This window comes from Carcharhinus amblyrhynchos, chromosome 1 (assembly GCF_965287045.1).
Source record: "Carcharhinus amblyrhynchos chromosome 1, sCarAmb.v2.hapA, whole genome shotgun sequence".
Classification (NCBI taxonomy): Eukaryota; Metazoa; Chordata; class Chondrichthyes; order Carcharhiniformes; family Carcharhinidae; genus Carcharhinus; species Carcharhinus amblyrhynchos.
The window spans coordinates 96,574,659-96,595,083 of NC_137324.1; the positions used below are offsets into that span (position 1 = coordinate 96,574,659).

The 20,425-nt window shown below is 42.3% G+C and overlaps 1 protein-coding gene across 3 annotated transcripts in view; it reads left to right on the top strand.

Moving 5' to 3' along the window:
- Window positions 1-962: 962 nt before the first annotated feature.
- The window catches only part of anapc4 (anaphase promoting complex subunit 4), a 98,827-nt gene continuing 79,364 nt past the window's right edge, over window positions 963-20,425 (top strand). The window contains exons 1-5 of one of the 3 annotated variants that reach the window (XM_080189285.1): window positions 963-1,024; window positions 8,197-8,311; window positions 10,159-10,264; window positions 10,350-10,482; window positions 16,602-16,676. In XM_080189285.1, coding sequence (XP_080045411.1) covers window positions 8,204-8,311; window positions 10,159-10,264; window positions 10,350-10,482; window positions 16,602-16,676 — 422 coding nt within the window. In that variant the 5' untranslated portion in view covers window positions 963-1,024; window positions 8,197-8,203. The other 2 variants (XM_080189295.1, XM_080189276.1) reach the window with 2 other exon arrangements.

The following is a 20,425-nucleotide window of genomic DNA, read 5'->3' on the forward strand; positions in this document are numbered from 1 at the left end:
TATTAGTGGCACAAGTAGGCATTAATACTGCAATGAAGTTACTGTGAAAATCTGTGAAAAGTTACTATGGAGATGACTTATGGAGACATCCTTGTAATCTTGGGCACAGCACCCTGATTCCAGGTTAAGAATGAGATTTCTAACCATGTCAGTGTCTCTGTGTTTAAATACTTCAGGTGGGATGACATCAGCTTCTTGTGACTTGCCCAAAACTGTTTCATGGCTTTGTGATTTCTTGAGGGGAATCACGAGCAAGCTCTTCCAGAATGTGTTGCTGTGAAAGTGCCTCAATGGTATTGCACAATCTGGGGATTGCTGGTTTCGGAGATTATAGAAATGCTGTGCCCATTGAGAACGTCATGCCAATTTGTTAGGAGCTGTTTGTCATCTGCTGAGGATGGGTGCCACACCATTGGTTTTGGGGTCATAGGCTGATCATAGATCTTCATGTGGCACTTTCAGATTGTTTGTATCAATCAAGCTGCTTAAAGCTCATCAGCCTTGTCTTACCATTATTAGTTCTCCATTTCTCTCAGTTTGGGGTGCAGTGTTTGTTTTGTAAGATGATGTCTGGCTTTCTTTGCTGATCATTTCTTGTCATCTGTGCACTTTTGTCTAGAAGCTATTATATGACTCAAGGCACTTGTCAAACCAGTCTTGGTGCTTCCGTTTACTGAATCCTGAGATCTCATAATCAACATCCTGTGCACATAAATGACTTTTTTATTGTCGTATCATTGCACTTGTATTGGTACAGAAAGACAGTTGTATTAATTCTAAAACTTTAAACCACCTATTAGTGTGAGAGCCTGTAGTGCATTTGCCACAGTGCCTAATTTGAGCCTTGCTGTCCCTGAAAGCATTGTCCTGTCCTCCGCAGCTCGTGCACAAGTCTCACCTTCCTCACTCCCATCGGCCCCTCTGTCCTGACGCACGCGCAGCTCTGCAGTCGCGCGATGTGTTTTTTTTCTCGCGATACCTGTGCGGGGGGAAGAGAGCGCGCATGTGTGCTGCCTGTTTGACGGTGAGTACCGCTGGCGGAAGTGGGACGCAGGTAAAGAGTGGAGGCTGTTTCCCGGGAAACCCCGGCCCGGCCCGGCCCGGCCGGTGGGGTACCTCTTGTCCTCAGTAAAGCAGTGATCGGATGCGGCGACCTCTCCCCACCCCGAGCAGACTCCAGACCGCCCTCACTCCCGAGGGTAGGGTCTCAGGCGCTTTTTCCTGAAAGTTGTGACCTGTCCGTTCAGTCAAATAAATGTCTGAATCTGTTACAGTGCTGCTGTAGCGGGTCAGTTACAATCTTGTCAGACATGTAAGATCTGTGCATGTTGTACAGAAAGATTTTATTAGCAACATTTTCAAACTGGAACCAGTTACCAGCGGTGTACCACAGGGATCAGTGCTGGTCCTCTGCTTTTTGTGATTTTTTTATTAATGACTTTGAAGAAGGGGCTGACGGGTGGGTTAGTAAATTTGCTGATGATACCAAGATTGGTGGAGTTGTGGATGAGGTGGAGGGCTCTTGTAGGCTGCAAAGAGACCTTGATAGGATGCAGAGCTGGGCTGAAAAGTGGCCGATTTAACCCTGATAAGTGTGAGGTGATTCATTTTGCTAGGACAAACTTGATTGCAGATTACAGGGTCAACGGCAGGATTCTAAGGAATGTGGAGTAACAGAGAGATCTTGGGGTTCATATCCACAGATCTCTGAAAGTTGCCACTCTAGTGGATAGAGCTGTGAAGAAGGCTTATAGTGTGTTAGCGTTTATTAACAGGGGGTTTGAGTTTAAAAGCAGTGGGGTTATGCTGCAACTATACCGGACGTTGGTGAGACCACATTTGGGATATTGTGTTCAGTTCTGGTCGCCTCATTATAAGAAGGATGTAGAAACATTGGAGAGAGTGCAAAGGAGATTTACCAGGATGCTGCCTGATTTGGAGGGTAGGTTTTATGAGGCGAGGTTGAGGGAACTGGGGCTTTTGTCTTTGGAGCGGAGGAGGATGAGAGGCGACTTAAGAGGTTTATAAGATGATGAGAGGGATTGATAGAGTGGACGTGCAGAGACTATTTCCTCGGATGGATGTAGCTGTTACTAGGGGGCATAAGTGTGAGGTTCATGGTGAGAGATATGGGAGGGATGTCCGAGGTAGATTCTTTACTCAAAGAGTGGTTGGGGTGTGGAATAGACTGCCTGTTGTGATAATGGAGTCGGACACTTTAGGAACTTTCCAGCGGTTATTGGATAGGTACATGGAGCACTCCAGAATTATAAGGAGGGGATAGTTTGATTTTGGGATTGGACATAACTCAACACAACATTGAGGGCTGAAGGGCTTGTACTGTGCTGTAATGTTCTATGTTTCTATGTAACATAGAAACGGCAGAAACCAGGGAGCTAACACTGCATCCAGCTGCCTTGACTCTATTCCTTAATATCTCAGATTAGTAAGATTCTATTGCTCTCTGATTTAAAACTAATTTACTTTTTTAATGGGAGAAATTTTCACACTGTGTGAAGTAGTGTTTCTTAATTTCTCACCAAAATGGGCTGACATCTGATTTGGAAGTTATGTTCTCTTGACCAGTGGAAAAGGTTTCTCTCTAGCTTGCTATTTCCATTGAAACTTCTAAAAATCAAATTGTCCTCTTACATGTCAGAAGGCAAACCAAGTTTGAGTAATCTATTGCTAACCCTTGGAACCATTTTTGCAATTTTGGTGAATATATGCTTCACACCTTTCAAAGCTAACATATCCTTGGTGAGGGCAGAGTTTATAGTGAAGTAACAGATAGTTAGTGGGGATAATATGGTCGATGTGTATATGAATTTCCAAAAGGTGTTGGATAAGATGGCACATATGAACAATGTTGAAGCCCATGGAATAATTTATGATGGATAGTGGCAACATGGATGGAAAATTGGCTGAATAATAGGAAACATCAATGACGAATGGTTGTTTTCTGTCGGAGAGTCAGTGCAGACTGAATGAGCCAAATATTCACCTCCTGTAGAGAAAAGGCCCGAATGCTCACCAAGGTGAAATTTTTTTCTCTGAGATGGTTGTGAGTCTTTGGAATTCTCTACCTGTAGAGGTGGTTGAAGCAGAGTTTTTGAATATTTTTAAGGCAAAGGTGGATAGCTTCTTGGTAAACAAGGGGGTGATAGGTTATTGGTGTAGGCAGGATTCAAATTTGAGGTTACAACCAGATCAGCCATGATCTTAGTAAATGGCGAAGCAGGTTCAAGGGGCTGAATGGCCTACTCCTTTTTCATATGTTCGATGTTGTGACAGATAATTTCATGTTCAAACTGCTCTCTGTAAAGGACTCTTTTAGATTGCTTTGTGAATTTTTTTATCCATTCACAAGATGGTGGATGTCACTGGTATGGTTAGTATTTGTTACCCATCCCTAATTGCTGTTGGTGGTGGTGAGTTGCCTTTGTAAACAAACTGAGTGACTTGCTAGGTCATTTCAGAGGACAGTTAAAACCCAATCACGTTAATGTGGGTCTGAAGTCACAGAGGGCAAACTAGATAAGGGCAGCAGATTTCCTTCTCTGAATGACAATGTACCAGATGTTTTTTAACCTGTTAGTTTTATGATCACTATTATTGACACTTTTTTTCAAAATTTTATTTCATTAAATTTAAATTCCTGAGCTGCTGTGGTGGGATTTAAACTTGTGTCTCTAGATCATTTGTTCATGTCTCTGGATTACAGGTAGAGTAACATAGCCACTTGCCACCTTATTACAAATATTGCCTCGTCAACTGTGTTATTTTATAGAAAAGTTTAGCAGACACTAATAGGTTCTGCCATGAACTAACAATTGGAAATAGGTTTAATCGCCTCATGCTCTCTTAATTCCTCTCATCTTTTGATTATTCTATGCTGCGCCTTTTCCACTGCTTTTATATCCAGTGCAGCTGCAGTCTAACAAACATAATGGTCCTCCTCTTTCTCAAGATATGAAGCCATGTATTCCATTTGCCTTGTATTGGCTTTACCTGCATGCATTGTCACTTTTAATGATTTGTACCTGCAAACAGAGATCCCTCTGCCCTGTACTCCATTTAAAATCTTAATATGTATTTGCTCATTCTTATTTCCTAAATCAATTACTTCACAATGCTATATTGAACTGTACCTGTCACCTATCAGCCCATCATGCAAGGTGAATTCTAAAAAGATTTTTTTAATACACCTCTGCAAGATGCTATGAGCATATTTTAGTATTATTGCTTGAATTCTTAAGACCAAATTATAATGCATTCATTAAATACGAGCAACGCTAATGCTGAACTCTATTTAACCACTAATATTAATTAAACTTTATGTCATATGTGTCCTTTGCTTTCCAATTTCCAGCTGTGACTTTGTCCCCATTCTTTCATCTGCCCGCCCCAATCACTGGCTTCCCTCTAGCCCCTGACTGATTCCAATGTACATAAGAACATAAGAAATGGGAGCAGGAGTAGGCCATCTAGCCCTTTGAGCCTGCCCCGCCATTCAGTAAGATCATGGCTGATCTGTCGTGGCTCAGTTCCACATTCCCGCCCTCTCCCCATAACCCTTAATCCCCTCGCTTATCAAAAACCCATCAACCCATGTCTTAAAAATATTTAGCGAGGCAGCCTCCACCACCTCAACGGGCAGAGAATTCCAGAGATTCACCACCCTTTGAGTGAAGAAGTTCCTCCTCAACTCCGTTCTAAACCGCCCCCCCTTTATCATGAGGCTGTGCCCCCTAGTCCTACTGTCCTTTCTGAGCGGGAAGAGTCTCTCCACCTCTATCCTATCCATCCCATTCATCATCTTATATGTCTCAATGAGATCTCCCCTCATTCTTCTAAACTCTAACGAGTACAAGCCTAGTTTATTCAGCCTCTCCTCATAGCTCAACCCCCTCAACTCCGGTATCAGCCTAGTAAACCTCCTGTGCACTCCCTTCAAGGCCAAAATATCCTTGCGTAAGTGCGGCGACCAAAACTGCACACAGTACTCCAGCTGCGGCCTCACCAATGCCCTATACAGCCGCAGCAAGACCTCCCTACTTTTATATTCAATCCCCCTCGCTATGAAGGCCAGCATCCCATTAGCCTTCCTGACCACCTGCTGCACCTGCATGCTGGGTTTTTGCGACTCATGCACAAGGACCCCGAGGTCCCTCTGCACCGTCGCGTGCTGCAGTTTTTCGCCACGAAAGTAATAGTCCTTCCTACCATTATTCCTACCAAAGTGGACCACCTCGCACTTGCCAACATTAAATTCCATTTGCCAGTTCCTGGCCCATTCGCCCAGCCTATCTAGATCCTTCTGCAGACTCTCCACACCCTCCGCGCAATTTGCCGTTCCACCAATCTTGGTGTCATCAGCAAATTTTGACACCATACACTCGGTTCCCTCCTCCAGATCATCTGTATAAATGGTAAATAGCTGAGGCCCCAGCACCGACCCCTGGGGCACTCCACTAGTCACCAACCGCCAATCCGGATAGCACCCATTAACCCCCACTCTCTGCCTCCTATTTGACAACCAATCCTCTATCCACGCTAACACCCTACCCCCAACTCCATGCCCCCTTACCTTCTGTAATAACCTCTTGTGAGGTACCTTGTCAAACGCCTTCTGAAAATCAAGAAAGACCACATCCACCGGCTCTCCTCTCTCCACCGCCCTAGACACATCCTCATAGAACTCCAGTAAATTTGTCAGACACGACTTCCCCTTAACGAAACCGTGCTGCGTCTGCTCTATCAAGCAATTCCCCTCAAGATGCCTCGCTATTTCCTCCTTGATGACGGATTCTAACATTTTACCTACAACAGACGTTAAACTAACCGGCCTATAATTCCCTGCCTTTTGCCTGCCACCCTTCTTTAACAACGGCGTAACATTAGCCGCTTTCCAATCTTCCGGCACTTCCCCGGAATCCAGCGACGTTTGGAAAATAACCACCAAGGCATCCACTATCACCTCTGCCATTTCTTTCAGAACCCTCGGATGCATTCCATCCGGTCCTGGGGACTTGTCCACAATCAGTCCCTCCAGTCTTTCGAGCACCGCCTCTCTAGTAACAATAATGTCATTGAGACCCTCCAGTCCTACCACCTTTCCATCGCTAACACCCGGCAAATTATTCACGTCTTCCTCCGTGAAGACCGAAACAAAAAAGTTATTCAAGACCTCAGCCATTTCCCCATCCCCTACCACTAAGTCCCCCCCTCATCCTCTAAGGGTCCAACGTTCACCCTAGCCCTGTCCTGCACCCCCATCCCCATTGATTGCCCCTGGGCCCCACTCACAATAAGCTCTCCCTGCTCGACCCCACTCCCTTGGTACCTTAAGCATGGGCACTTTGCCCCTTGGGCAGTGCCTTGGGGGCACCACACCCCTGCCACCTGATTGCCTGGCCTTCACTCCAGCAAGTTCGCCCATTAGTTCCCCACAAGTGGGGAGCTGCCCTAAACTCGCTGGAATGAATGAAATATTCCTGGCGCGGTGGGAGATGATATGGACCCGGAGCGTTCCTTGCCAGGCCAGATAATGAGATTTAAAATACATTATAAAAAGATATAAATTACTTGCCCCCCCTTCCCTCTGGTTTCTAGTGCAGTCCCCACGCAAAGACGCACTTGCATCAGGAGCACATGCGCAAATCCCGCAAATTGGCCAACATGATTTTCCCATCTTGATTCGCCAAAAAACGTGCACTTCGGGAAGGGAGAATCGGGTCCATAGAAAGTAGAAGCAGGAGTAAGCCACTCAGCTTTCTGGCCTGCTCTGCCATTCGTTATTATCATGGTTGACATCAAATTCAATAGCTGATCCTGCCTCACCCCCATATCCTTTGATCCCTCCAATCCCAAGAGCTATATCTAATTATCTGAAATTATTCCTGAACTGTTTCACTGATTGTAGGTGGAAATGTTGACGAGAAATTAGGCATAAATGTTTGTCCTCATTTTACTGGTCAGTTTTACTTCTGATTTATTTATGCTTTCAGACCCCGACATTGATCATGCCTAAGGGCATTGTTTGGCAATGTGTGGGCAAAGCCTACATCCTCAGTTTTGAAATAAGTAATCTTCCATCATGAAATATTAGCATTCGCGGATTTTTTTAAAAGTTGGACAATGAGGCAGAGCAATTAGCTATTTAGATTAGAATGTCATTGGCATTTAGCTATATTTTGTATTTGGTCTTTCCGTTGATATTAGGTTTCACACTTTGACAGCTAAAAGCACTCTGGTGAGGAGTTGGAGAGGGTGTGTGGCAGCGTCTTTGTCTGGGTCTTCATTATGCTGAAAGTGATGTTGGGGAAATCTAATCCATTTCTTCAGCGAGTGTCTCAAGGGCGTTTACCTACTTACACGAGAGAATTTCCACTTCACCTGGTTAAATGCTGCCTTTGCTTTCAGGGAAGATACAAAGTAGAAAGGGAAGTAATTGCTTTTGCTGTGGTCCCCAGCAATGATGCGACATCTGGATTTGCCTGTGTAGTCATAGTCCCCTTATGATCGCTGTATAGTCAGTGTGAACTAAGCTGCTGATGCCATTGGCCAGTCTGGTGGCTGCGATCACTTTTGAGTATGCATACAGAGTCATAAAGTAACAAGTCCATAAGAGGGTGGGGTCTGTGGATTTTTAGCATAAAACTGTAATTGCTCTTATCTCAAGTGTCTTGAGAAGATGACATCTGTTTGGCCTTTTGGAAAGTTTTTAGTGGGAACCATGCTGGGGGACATCAAAGTTGCCTGAGGAGCTGCTATCTTAGACTGGAGGTTTTATATTCCACTTCGAATGTCTTAGCTGAGTATCCATTATCTGTGTCTTTTGGAGAAAGATGAAGTTTGACAAGACATTGGGTAATTATTTGGATTAGCCTGAGGTGCACAGTGAAGGATAAATGTCAGCAAACACCATTTTTGTTCTTATTTAACTAACCCTCTAATTATATTTACTGTAGGTTGTACATTGGTATCCTTGTCTTGCCTAAACAAGGGATTGCCCACCCTCGTGGATACCACACAGACAATCCTGGCTAATGTTATTATGAAAGACAAAAAGAGTATCATGTCTGAAATCTTTGTCACTCTTTCTAAATGTATTGTTCTTCACATTTCTTCCGTTTACAGTTGTGTGCTGTGTTTAATCTCAGTAACTGGCAACGACTCTTTATTTATTGACAGAATCATCATGCCAGCATTTCGACAGGTTGGAGAGAAGCAACTTCCCAATGAGATACTTTACATGGTGTGGTCCCCTAAGCGGGACCTCATTGCACTCGCTAACAAAACTGGAGAGGTAACTAACTGACTTCTGGAAATTGATTTGTAATTTGATATGAATGTAAACTTTTAAGAGTCATACAGCAGAGAAATAGGCCCTTTGGCCCACCATGTATATGCAGACCATTAAATACCAATTATACTAATCCCATTTACTGGCACTTGGTCCATATCTACTATGCCTTGCCAATTTAAATACTCATCACTTCTTAAATGTTGCGAGACTATCTGCCTAACTACCCTCTCGTGCAGTGTGTTCCATATTTCCACCACTCTCTGAATCTCCCTGCCTCCGAATATCCAATGCAAAGATTGCACAGAAATTGGCTAGAAAATTCAAACTTCTAATGGTCCATACTCTGCAGGGGAACTATCCAATACTCTGATTTAATTTGGAGATTCTGGATGCTTCTGACTCTCACCCTGCAGAAGTTAGAACTTGTAGTTAATCAGTTAGATGGGTAGCTATAATACTGACCCCACCCCCATCCAGCCTCTGATTAACGCCACTTCTCTGGCTACCCCTGCCCATGACTCCATCTCCCATGACTGCCCACCAAATTTCTTCTAACCCATTCAAACTTCCCGTCAATTCAACCCATTCTATCCACTCCAACCCATCCTACATATTTACCTTCTTGCTTGTCAAAGTGGCTGGAACCTTTAAACTAACCTGCTTTACAGCAACTAGTGACAATGATATCCGAAATGTACAGAGGTACATTTTTTTTTTGACACTAGAATTACAGAAACTTAAAAAGGTATTTTATAATCTGGGAAGTACAATGTCAGTAAAATGGATATATCCATTTCATCATAACACTTTAGAATTGCAAGGGATTCGTAGATTTCAATTCAGCCAAAGTATACCTGTTTTCTATCCTAAATTAAGCTCTAATTGATTCCTAGAACAAGTGTTACTTGCCCAATAAAGTCATAAATAGAGCAATGAAGTGGGTAAAAAGTTAATGTAGAAGTAAAATAATTTTTAGAGAGTATCCACAATGTAGTTTAATGTAAAAACAGAAAATTATACAAAGTGATGTGGTACTAATTTGGAACTGGCAATTTTCAGTGAAGAAAGAAATTAACTGACAGTCAGTTGTAGGGAATTTTCAAGTATGAGATTGATAATACACAAAGTAAATCTATTCATACAAGGCAAAAAGAGAGTACATCAAATTATAGAATTTTGTAGAGAAATAGATTGAAATGGAACTGAAGCTTGTAAAAAAAAGTATCTGGTAAAACATCTGATAACATTGTGGCTAAAGAAAACATAAATATTGAAAATGCTATGGGACGGTGAGATTATAAAGGCTAAAAGGGAATTTCTGTCCTGAATGATTGTTGCATTGTTGGAGGTATTGCTTTTTGGGTAAACTGTTAAATCGAGGCCCATCTACCCTCAGGTGGATGTGGAAGATCCCATGGGATTCTTTAAAAAATAGCAGGAGAGTCTTCACTACAGCTCGTGTAATCAAAGATAATGGTCACAGCCTCTGAAATTAGAGAAGGAATTTTTCTCTTGTTACTCCAGGATGAATGCAATCAGGATTTGGTGACCTACCACTTTTGAAATGCATCATTCTTTTTTACATTTTAAAGACATCATTGGATATATTCTTGAAACCCACCAAGATTTGAAACCTGGGATTAGGTTAGACAGCACCTTTTCAACCATTATGGACATGATGGGTTGAATGAACTACTTCTACACTGTAAACTTTCTACATTTTTATCTAGATTATACTGCCAGAGTCAGTTGTTTCGATAATATGCAAAAGAGTTATTGCTGAACAGAATGTAAAACTGGGCGAGACACTCAAAGGAATACCATAGAAGTCTTTTGTTTAATTTTAGGTTTTGCTTCATCGTCTTGCTCACTTTCAGCGTGTGTGGAGCTTGGCACCTAATGAAAGTACAGGGAAAGAAGTAACATCATTAGCATGGAGGCCTGATGGAAAAGGTAAAGCACCAAATGCAGCAGAGTTCATGATCTCGTGTAGTTGTTAATTGGATTTGCTAATAATCTTTTTTTGTTTTTCTACTAGTCCTAGCCTTTAGTCTTGCGGACACACGGCGAATTGTTTTATGTGATGTGGAAAAGGCAGAGATCCTACATTTTTTCTCCACGGAAAACGTAGTCACCTGTATGCACTGGACCGAGGTGATGGATCCGAAAAGGTAATCAAAAGCATCAGGTTTGGGGACATCTGTGGAGAGGAAAACAATTAATGTTTCAGAACTGTGTTGTCACATCAGAACCAACATCATAAACCTGCAACATTAACTCTTTCTCTCTGCACAGATGTTGCCAGACATTTTTTTTTTCATTTTTATTTCAGATTTCCAGCATTCAGTATTTTGCCTTTGTATCAAAAACATAAGTTTAGTCTTACTGGAATTGTAGCAAACATTTTTTCAAAACTCATTTTGTAAAAGTAAAATCCAATATCAATATTTTGAGGCACTGAAGACCAAAATGCTGCTTTATTTTGGACTAAATCTTGTTGTGCCGTCTGCTATGGATCATTTTTGTTGCCTTAAGTTTGACTTTTTTTTGCACTGAGCTGCTAATCATAGAATCTCTACAGTGGCAAAGGAGGCCATTCCACCCATTGAACCTGCTACAACAACTATCTCACTCTATCCCCCTAACAACGCATATTTACCCTGCTAATCCGCTGACACTAAGGAGCAATTCTTCACGCCCAATCCATCTAACATGCACATGTTTGGACTGAGAGGAAACTGGAGCACCCAGAGGAAACCCACGCAGGCATGGGGAGAATGTGCAAACACCAGACTGTCATCCTAGGCTGGAATTGAACCCAGGTCCTTGGTGCTGAGAGGCAGCAGTGCTAACCACTGTGCCACTGTAATGATGTAGAGGGAGCAACAGGACATCCAAGACCTCAGTAAATGATGGAGCCAACAGTTTATCTCCTTAATTATTGTGACTTAACGATTGAGAGAGAAACAAACAACAGAGAAACTGTTGGAATATAGTGGGTGTGTGAAAGTGAGTAGATACGGAAAGAAATAGAGAGTTTGGATTACAAGAGTAAAAAAAGAAAAGGTATTAAAAAGAGCTAAACAAATTAAATATTTGAATTAAAATAGTTGTAGGAGACAGGCTGCTTTAGGGACTGGACATGATGTGGAGGTGCTGGTGTTGGACTGGGGTAAACACAGTAAGAAGTCTCTCAACACCAGGTTAAAGTCCAACAGGTTTATTTGGTAACACAAGCCACTAGCTTTCAGAATGTCGCTGAGGTGAGTGACAACACTCGCCTGATGAAGGAGTGGTGCTCTGAAAGCTAATGGCTTATGCTACCAAATAAACCTGTTGGACTTTAACCTGGTGTTGTGAGTCTTCTAAACTAGTGACTGGAAGCCACTGTCCAGTGGCGTGCCACACTGATGTGCGTTGGCCCCCCTATTCGCCATTTATATAAATGACAATGTGGGGGTTAGGATTAATACGTTTGTGGCTGACACAAAGATTGGATGGGTGTTTAACGGTGAGGTGCAGTATCTTGGGCTACAAGAAGATATAGATTAAATGGGCAGATAAGTGGCAAGTGGAATTTAACCCTGAAAAGTGTGAGGTGATACACTTTGGAAGGAGTAATTTGACAAGAAAGCACTCAATGAAGACGTTAGGAAGTTCTATGGAACAAAGGGACCTTGGCGTGTTTATCTACAGATCTGTGAAAACGGAAGGGCAAGTTAGTAGCGTGGTGAAAAAGGCATATGGGACACTTACCTTTATCAATTGAGGCATAGATTACAAAAGCAGGGAAGTCATTTTGGAGTTGTATAGGACTTTGGTGAGACTGCAGTTAAAATACTATGTAGCGTTCTGATTGCCACATTATCGGAAGAATGTAATTGCACTGGAGGGGATGCATAGGAGATTCATCAGGGTGCTGCCTGGGATGGAACATTTGGGTTGTTTTCGTTGGAGCAGAGAAGACCGAGGGGCAACCTGATCGAGGTGTACAATATTATGAGAGACATAGAGTGGGTAAGGAGCAGCTGTTCCCCTTAGTTGAAGAGTCAGTCACAAGGGGCCGTAGGTTCAAGGTGAGGGGCAGGAGGTTTAAGGGAGATGTGAGGAAATTTTTTTTTACCCAGAGGGTGGTGACAGTCTGGAATGGGCTAGCTGGAAGGGTGGTAAAGGTAGTTGCCTCACACCTTTTAAAAAGTATCTGGATGAGCACTTGGCACATCATAACATTAAGGGCTATGGGCCAAGTGCTGGCAGAAGAGATCGGGTGGGAGTTCAGGTATTTCTAATGTGTCAGTGCAGACTCATTGGCCGAAGGGTCTCTTCTGTGCAAAATATTTCTATGATTCTAAATAGTTTAAATGGTTCCCTTCCCAGGAAGTATTGTTGATTATATTAATCATTATAACATCATTAAAAGGAAACATTACATTCTTTATTACTAGCCCTAACTTTCTGCAGCAAGATTAGTGAACAATTATGTGCAATTTCTTTAAAATTATGAGAAGGCTAAGGTCGAGATGCTGACTGCAAATCAAATGGCTGAGTAAAGCAACCAAGTCCTGGAAATTCTCAATTTGTGTGTGTCTTATCCCTTGAAATTGCTAATTGATTTGCTCATTAATAATTATATGCATTATTTACACACCATTATTTTTTCAACGAAGTTTGGCACATTATTGTTCACTAATCTTACTGGAGAAAGTTAGGGCTAGTAATAAAGAATGTAATGTTTCCTTTTAATGATTTTATAATGATTAATATAACTGCAATCAACAACACTTCCCAGGAATGGAAGCAGTTAAACTATTTAGAATCATACGGCACAGAAGAGGCCCTTAGGCCCATCGAGTCTGCACCAACACATTAGAAATACCTGAACTCCCACCTAATCCCATCTGCCAGCACTTGGCCCATAGCCCTTAATGTTATAGTGTGCCAAGTGCTCATCCAGATACTTTTTAAAGGATGTGAGGGAACCTAACCCACCTTTACCATGCTCCCAGGCAGCCCATTCCAGAATGGTCCTACAATACTAAACTGTTGCGATCCTTGTGAAGACTAAGTAACAAGTAACAAACTTCCCAAGCGATCCCAGTGGGAAAATCTGATGGACAAAATAGTGTCTTTTACAATGTCTTCTGTAACAATCAAACCAAAATTAATATAAATTTAATATATTAGCATGAATTCACAGATTGTACTCAGAAAATGTAATTTATACTTTAAATAGGAACATGGGAGCAGAAGTAGGTCATTTGGCCCTTTGAGCCAGCTTAACCATGCAATAAGATCATGATTTGTCTCGTTGTGGTTTCAGCTTCTCTCTTTTGTCTGCACCACCCCCCCAAAAATCTTCAACTCTCTTACCTAACAAGTATCTGTTTAACTCTACCTTGAATAAATTTAGTGACCAGCCTCCAATGTTTTCTGCGGAAGGGAATTTCACACACCAATGACCCTTTAGGAGAAAAGAATGTTTGAAAGGCGTCCTCTTATTTTTAGACTATATCTCCTAGTTTTAGTCTCGCCCACAAAAGGAAACATCCTGTGGGTATCTACCCTATTAAATCCCCTCAGGACCCCGTGTTTAAATAAAATCACTTCACATTTTAACTTTTGATGGGAGTAAAAACTGTAAGTGAGGAGCAGGCCATTTAGTTCATTTATATTAAAGTTTTCTTGTTCTCAGCTTGACATTGGTCTTTGGTATGATTTGTGCATTGGCTAGGTTAAACTGGCAAAGGATACTTGAGGATTGACAGCAGATAGGCAATGGCAGACATTTAAAGAACACGTGGATGAACTTCAACAATTGTATTATTTTGTCTGGCGTAAGAGAAAAATGGGAAAGGTGGCTTATCCATGGCTTACAAGGGAAACCAGGGATAATGTTAAAGCCAAAGAGAAGACCTATAAATTGGCCAGAAAAAGCAGCAGACGTGAGGATTGGGAGAAATTTAAAACCCAGCAGAAAAGGACTATGGGGTTTAACTTGTAAGGGGAATATAGAATATGAGGGTAGGCTTGCAGAAAACATAAAAACTGACTGGAAAAGTTTTCACAGATACGTGAAAAAAAAGACTAGTGAAGACAAATGTAGGTCCTTTACAGTTAGAATCAGGTGACTTTACAAACAATAAAGAGATGGCAGGCCAGCTGAAAAAGTACTTTGGATTGTCTTCATTAATGAGGACACAAATTACCTTCCAGAAATACTAGGGGACAGAGAGTCTAGCATGAAGAAGGAGCTAAAAGAAATCCTTATAAGTCAGGAATTGTATTGGGGAGATTTGCTGGGACAAAAATCCGAAAAGTCCTCTGCCTGATGTTCTGCATCCCACAGTGCTCAAGAAGTGGCCCTAAAAATAGTGGATGCATTGGTGATCATTTTCTAGCATTTTACAGACTCTGGAAGAATTCCAATGGATTGGAGGGTAGCTTCCTTTTTAAAAAAGGAGGGAAAGAGAAAACTGGGAATTATGTATCAGTTAGCCTGACATCGGTGATGGGGAAAATGTTGGAGTTAATTATTAAAGATGCAATAACTGAGCATCTGGAAAGCAGTGACAGGATCAGCCCAAGTCAGCATGGATTCACTAAAGGAAAATCATGCGTGACAAATCTTCTGGAATTTTTTGAGGATGTGACCGATAGAGTGGACAAGGATGAACCAGTACATCTTATGTATCTGTATTTTCAAAAGGCTTTTGACAAGATCCTACACGAGATTAGTGAGCAAAATTAAAGCTCATGGTATTAGGGGTAATGTATTGATGTGGATAGAGAACTGGTTGGCAGACAGGAAGCAGAGTGGGAATAAATTGTCTTTTTCAGAGTGACAGTAATTAGTAGGACACCGCAGGGTTCAGTGCTGGGACTGCAGCTATTCACAATATACATTAATGTTTTGGACAAAGGAATTGAATGCAATGTCTCCAAATTTGCAGATGACACTGAACTGGGTGGCAGTACGTACTGTGAGGAGGATGCTAAGAGGCTGCAGGATGACTTGGACAGACTGGCTGAATGGGCAAATACTTGGCAAATTCAATATAATGTGGATAAATGTGAGGTTATCCACTTTGGTGGCAAAAACAGGAAGGAAGGTTATTATCTGAATGGTGGCAATTTAGGAAAAGGGGAAGTGCAGCATGACCTGGGTGTCATGGTGGAACAGTCTCTGATGGTTGTCAAGCAGATACAGCAGGCAGTGAGGAAAGTGAATGGCATGCTGGCCTTCATAGCAAGAGGATTTGAGTAAAGGAATAAAGATGTTTTGCTATGTTTATACAGGGCCTTGGTGAGGCCACACCTTGAGTATTGTGTACAGTTTTGGTCTCCTAGTCTGAGGAAGTATATTCTTGCTATTGAGGGAATCCAGCAAACATTCACCAGACTGATTCCTGGAATGACAGGACTGACATATGTGGGAATTTAGAAGAATGAGAGGGGATCTCATAGAAACATATAAAATCCTGATGAGACTGGACAGGCTAGATACGGGAAGAATGTTCCCAATGTTGGGGAAGTCCGGAACTAGGGGTCACAATCTAAGAATAAGGGGTAAGCCATTCAGGACTGAGATGAGGAAGGACTTCTTCCCTCAAGAGTTGTAAACCTGTGGAATTCTCTACCACAGAAAGCTGTTGAGGCCACTTTGTTAAAAATGGTCAAGAGGGAGCTGGACGTGGCCCTTGTGGCTAAAGGGATCGAGGGGAAAGGAGAGAAAGCAGGAGTGGGATGCTGAAAATGCATGATCAGCCATGATCATATTGAATGGTGATGCAGGCTCGAAAGGTTGAATGGCCTACTCCTGCACCTTGTTTCTATGCTTATTTTATACATTCAGCATACTTTCAACTCTTATTGGAAAAGGGTCAGTGAAGTTTTATGTCAGAGATGACATCCATTGCAGCTTTGCATTCCGGAGTCATATGACTTGTTATCATAATTGCAGCAAAAATCTTCGCTATCGTATCTCTTCACTCACTCACCTTCCTGTGATTGATTTATAAATGGCTTTATATGTAATGCACAGAGGAAACTTTTCTCCATGATGAGTGTAATTAGTTTTTACCCCAGTAAAATATAACCCCAAGACATTAACACAAATGAACAAATCACATGTTCTGTTGGGCAGAACTGATACGGAGATGCTAATAAGATATATATGGAATTAACTGTATGCTTCCAAAGACTTTAAAGATGAGGGGAAAACAAATATGGCTGAAGATGTGCAGCTATTTCAGGTTATTGTTTCACATCTACTGTTCTTAACTCTTTCCAGTGCTACTACCTCAAGCAGCTTACTCGATGAAGAAGGAAGCCTTTTCTTGCCCAAGTTGCCTGCACTACCAAAAAGGTAAATTTAATGAGATGTGATTAAAACGAGACCAGTGAAATGCCATTGACCCAGATCTTGCAGTTGTAGTCCTGGCAAAACCATTGGTATTTGCCATCATTACAACTATGAAACTGACAGCAACTTTTGCCATCTACACATTGCAGTTCAACACAGTCATTCAGAAGTTGCGGCCAGTGACTCACTGCTCGTTCACAGGACGCACTGTTAAAGTGGCTAAAGGGATCGACGAGTATGGAAAGAAAGTGGGAGTGGGATACTGCAAGTGCATGACCAGATTGAATGGTGGTACAGACTTGAAGGGCTGAATGGCTTGCCCCTACACTTATTTTCTATATTTCACTGTTGCAGTGCAGACAGCAACTCTTTAGAAATCACTTGAACTGCGTGAACTTCTCACTTTACTCTGAGTAAAAAAAATCAGCTAAAATTATGTACTAAGTGAGTTGTAATTAAGAGTTTAATGATGTACTAAGTGATAACTACTGCTATATAAGCTCTCTGGCTCTGAAAAACTAATTTTATATTTGTGGATGTCAGATTTCTACATTGATAATTCCACTGGCTTTTAGTTTAAAAAAGAAACAATAAAATTTGCTTAGAAGCTTAGCTTCTAACTTATCCCCATGCTGCAAACGTTATTTCACTGCCTGTAAAAATGTAAGCGAATGAAAGAAATATTTTTTACTTCCTGGTTTGTTGCATGTGAGAATTCTTCAATGTTGCGGACTGTTCAGCCTGTTTTTGGCTGAATTGCTGGCTGCCTTGAGATCATGTTGACAGTAGAATAAGACTAACATTGAGAAGGGTGGAACCCGCGCAACAGAGGTTGCTCAAATTTTGTCTGCAGGTTTTGTCAATGACTAGTACCATGATACTCCTGACATCCTTCTGTGATCCAGTTCATGTCATGGAGACAGTGGAAGCCCTAATAGTCATATCCATAGACCTTCATATTGCATCTGTGAATGTCTAACTGAGGGTTACTAATTTGTACTCTGAACAGGGACTTTAATAGCATCTGATGCTTTGATGGCCTTCATCATCTGTCCCCTTCAGGACTATGCCATCACCAGACACGTACTGAAGAGATGGGACATCATCCCCACCTCAAAGTTGTTGAGAGCATGCCAGAGAAAATCATGAAACTTGTGGTGCCTCCCCATGACTTTCTGGCAGCAATGACAAGCCACATCAAAGTGCAGGCATCACTGATGTGTTGAATGACTGTGAAGCTGGACAGTCACTTTGCTCTGAAGGTTACTCACTGCAGAGGGAAGAGGCTGTGAATTGAAACACTTGTCTTCTTCTTGTGCAGGAGCCAAGATTTCACATCTGAATGACACAAACTGATCATCATAACAAGGAACATAGAGAAGGCAACATTCTTGGGAGTTTATTTAACTTTAAAAAATTATTTTTATGGTTGTGTTTTCAGCAGTTAGCATGCTTGTCTGTAACTAATGTATCTTAAAAACAAACAGATGGATTTCGACAAATCTTAGTACACAGCGTATGGCCCAAGGAAGAACTGATTAGTGTTACAATCCCACTGGAGGAACCCAAACTTACATAACAAAGATTACTGAATGACTCCAGATTAATAAGATTCTAATTGTTGTATGTGCTGTACATAAATTACAGGTAACTAGCAATCACAAGATCCCCTCCATAAAATGTAAATTTCAGTTTAGATAGTACACGAAAGATGAATCTTATGCACTCACAAGCTAATTTGACTGGAATATCCCTAGGGTAAGGGGTTTGGATGGGGAGGAGTTTGTTAGGTGTGTTCAGGAAGGTTTCCTGACACAGTATGTGGATAAGCCTACGAGGGGAGAGGCTGTACTTGACCTGGTACTGGTGAATGAACCAGGGCAGGTGATGGATCTTTCGGTAGGAGAGCATCTTGGAAATGGTGACCATAATTCTATCTCCTTCACAATTGCATTGGAACGAGATAGGATCAGGCAGGCTAGGAAGGTGTTTGTCTGGGGTAAGGAGAGATACGAAGAAGTCAGGAAGTTACTTGGACAAATAAACTGGAAGGAGGCGTTCTTAGGGAAAAGTACCGAAGGAAGGATATTCAAGGAATGTGTGTCTGGAGCTCTGAATGACAACGTTCCAATGAGACAAGGGGGTTTTGGTAGGTCGCGGGAACCGTGGTGCACAAAGGTTGTGTTGAACCTAGTCAGGAGGAAAAGGAAGGTGTACAAGAGGTTCAGGGAATTAGGAGAGGTTAAAGATCTTGAGGAGTATAAGGACTGTAGGAAGGAACTTAAAAGGGAAATTAGGAGAGCCAGAAGGGGTCATGAGAAGACCTTGGCGGGTAAGATTAAGGAGAATCCCAAGGCCTTCTATAAATATGTGAAAGGTAAGAGGATAAGAAGAGAAGGGATAGGACCTATAAAAGGTGAGGGGGGAAAGGTTTGTGTGGAACCAGAAGAAATGGCAGAGGTGCTTAACGAGTACTTCGCCTCAGTATTCACAGTGGAAGCTGATCTGGGAGATTTTGTTATGGATTTGCAGCAGATGGAAAAGATTGAGTACGTGAATATTAAGGAGGAGGATGTGTTGGAACTTTTGAATTCTATCAAGGTAGATAAGTCGCCTGGACCAGATGGGATGTACCCCAGGATACTGTGGGAGGCGAGGGAAGAGATTGCAGAGCCCCTGGCGATGATCTTTGCGTCGTCAATGGAGACGGGAGAGGTTTTGGAGGATTGTGGATGTAGTTCCTATTTTCAAGAAAGGGAACAGAGATAGCCCGGGAAATTACCAACTGGTGAGTCTGACCTCAGTGGTTGGTAAGCTGATGGAGAGGCTTCTGAGGGACAAGATTTACGAACATTTGGAGAGGTTTGACATGATCAGGAATAGTCAGCATGGATTTGTCAAGGGCACGTCGTGCCTTCCAAGCCTAGTTGAGTTCTTCGATAATGTGACTGAACACATTGACGAAGGAAGTGCCGTGGACGTAGTGTACATGGACTTCAGCAAGGCGTTTGATAAGGTCCCCCATGCAAGACTTCTTGAAAAGGTGAGAGGGCATGGGATCCAAGGGCCTTTGGCCTTGTGGATTCAGAACTGGCTTGCCTGCAGAAGACAGAGAGTGGTTGTGGATGGGGCTTTTTCTGAATGGAGGTCAGTCACCAGCGGAGTGTCTCAAGGATCTGTTCTGGGACCCTTGTTGTTTGTCATTTTCATAAATGACCTGGATGAGGAAGTGGAGGGATGGGTAAGTAAGTTCGCTGATGACACTAAGGTCGGTGGTGTTGTGGATGGTCTGGAAGGATGGCAAAAGTTGCAGCAGGACATAGATAGGATGCAGGACTGGGCGGAGAAGTGGCAGATGGACTTCAACGCGTATAAATGTGTAGTCGTCCATTTTGGCAGAACCAACGGGATGAACGAGTACACTATCAAGGGCAGAAGTCTGAGTAGTGTTGAAGAGCAGAAGGATCTTGGGGTCCGGGTCCACAGGACTCTTAAATCGGCCTCGCAGGTGGAGGAGGTGGTCAAGAAGGCGTATGGTGTACTGGCCTTCGTTAATCGAGGGATTGAGTTTAGGAGTCGGGAGGTAATGCTGCAACTTTATAAGACCCTTGTCAGGCCTCATTTAGAGTATTGTGCGCAGTTCTGGTCGCCTCACTATAGGAAAGATGTAGAAGCTATTGAGAGGGTACAGAGGAGATTTACAAGGATGTTGCCTGGACTGGGAGGCATGCCTTATGAAGTTAGGTTGAGGG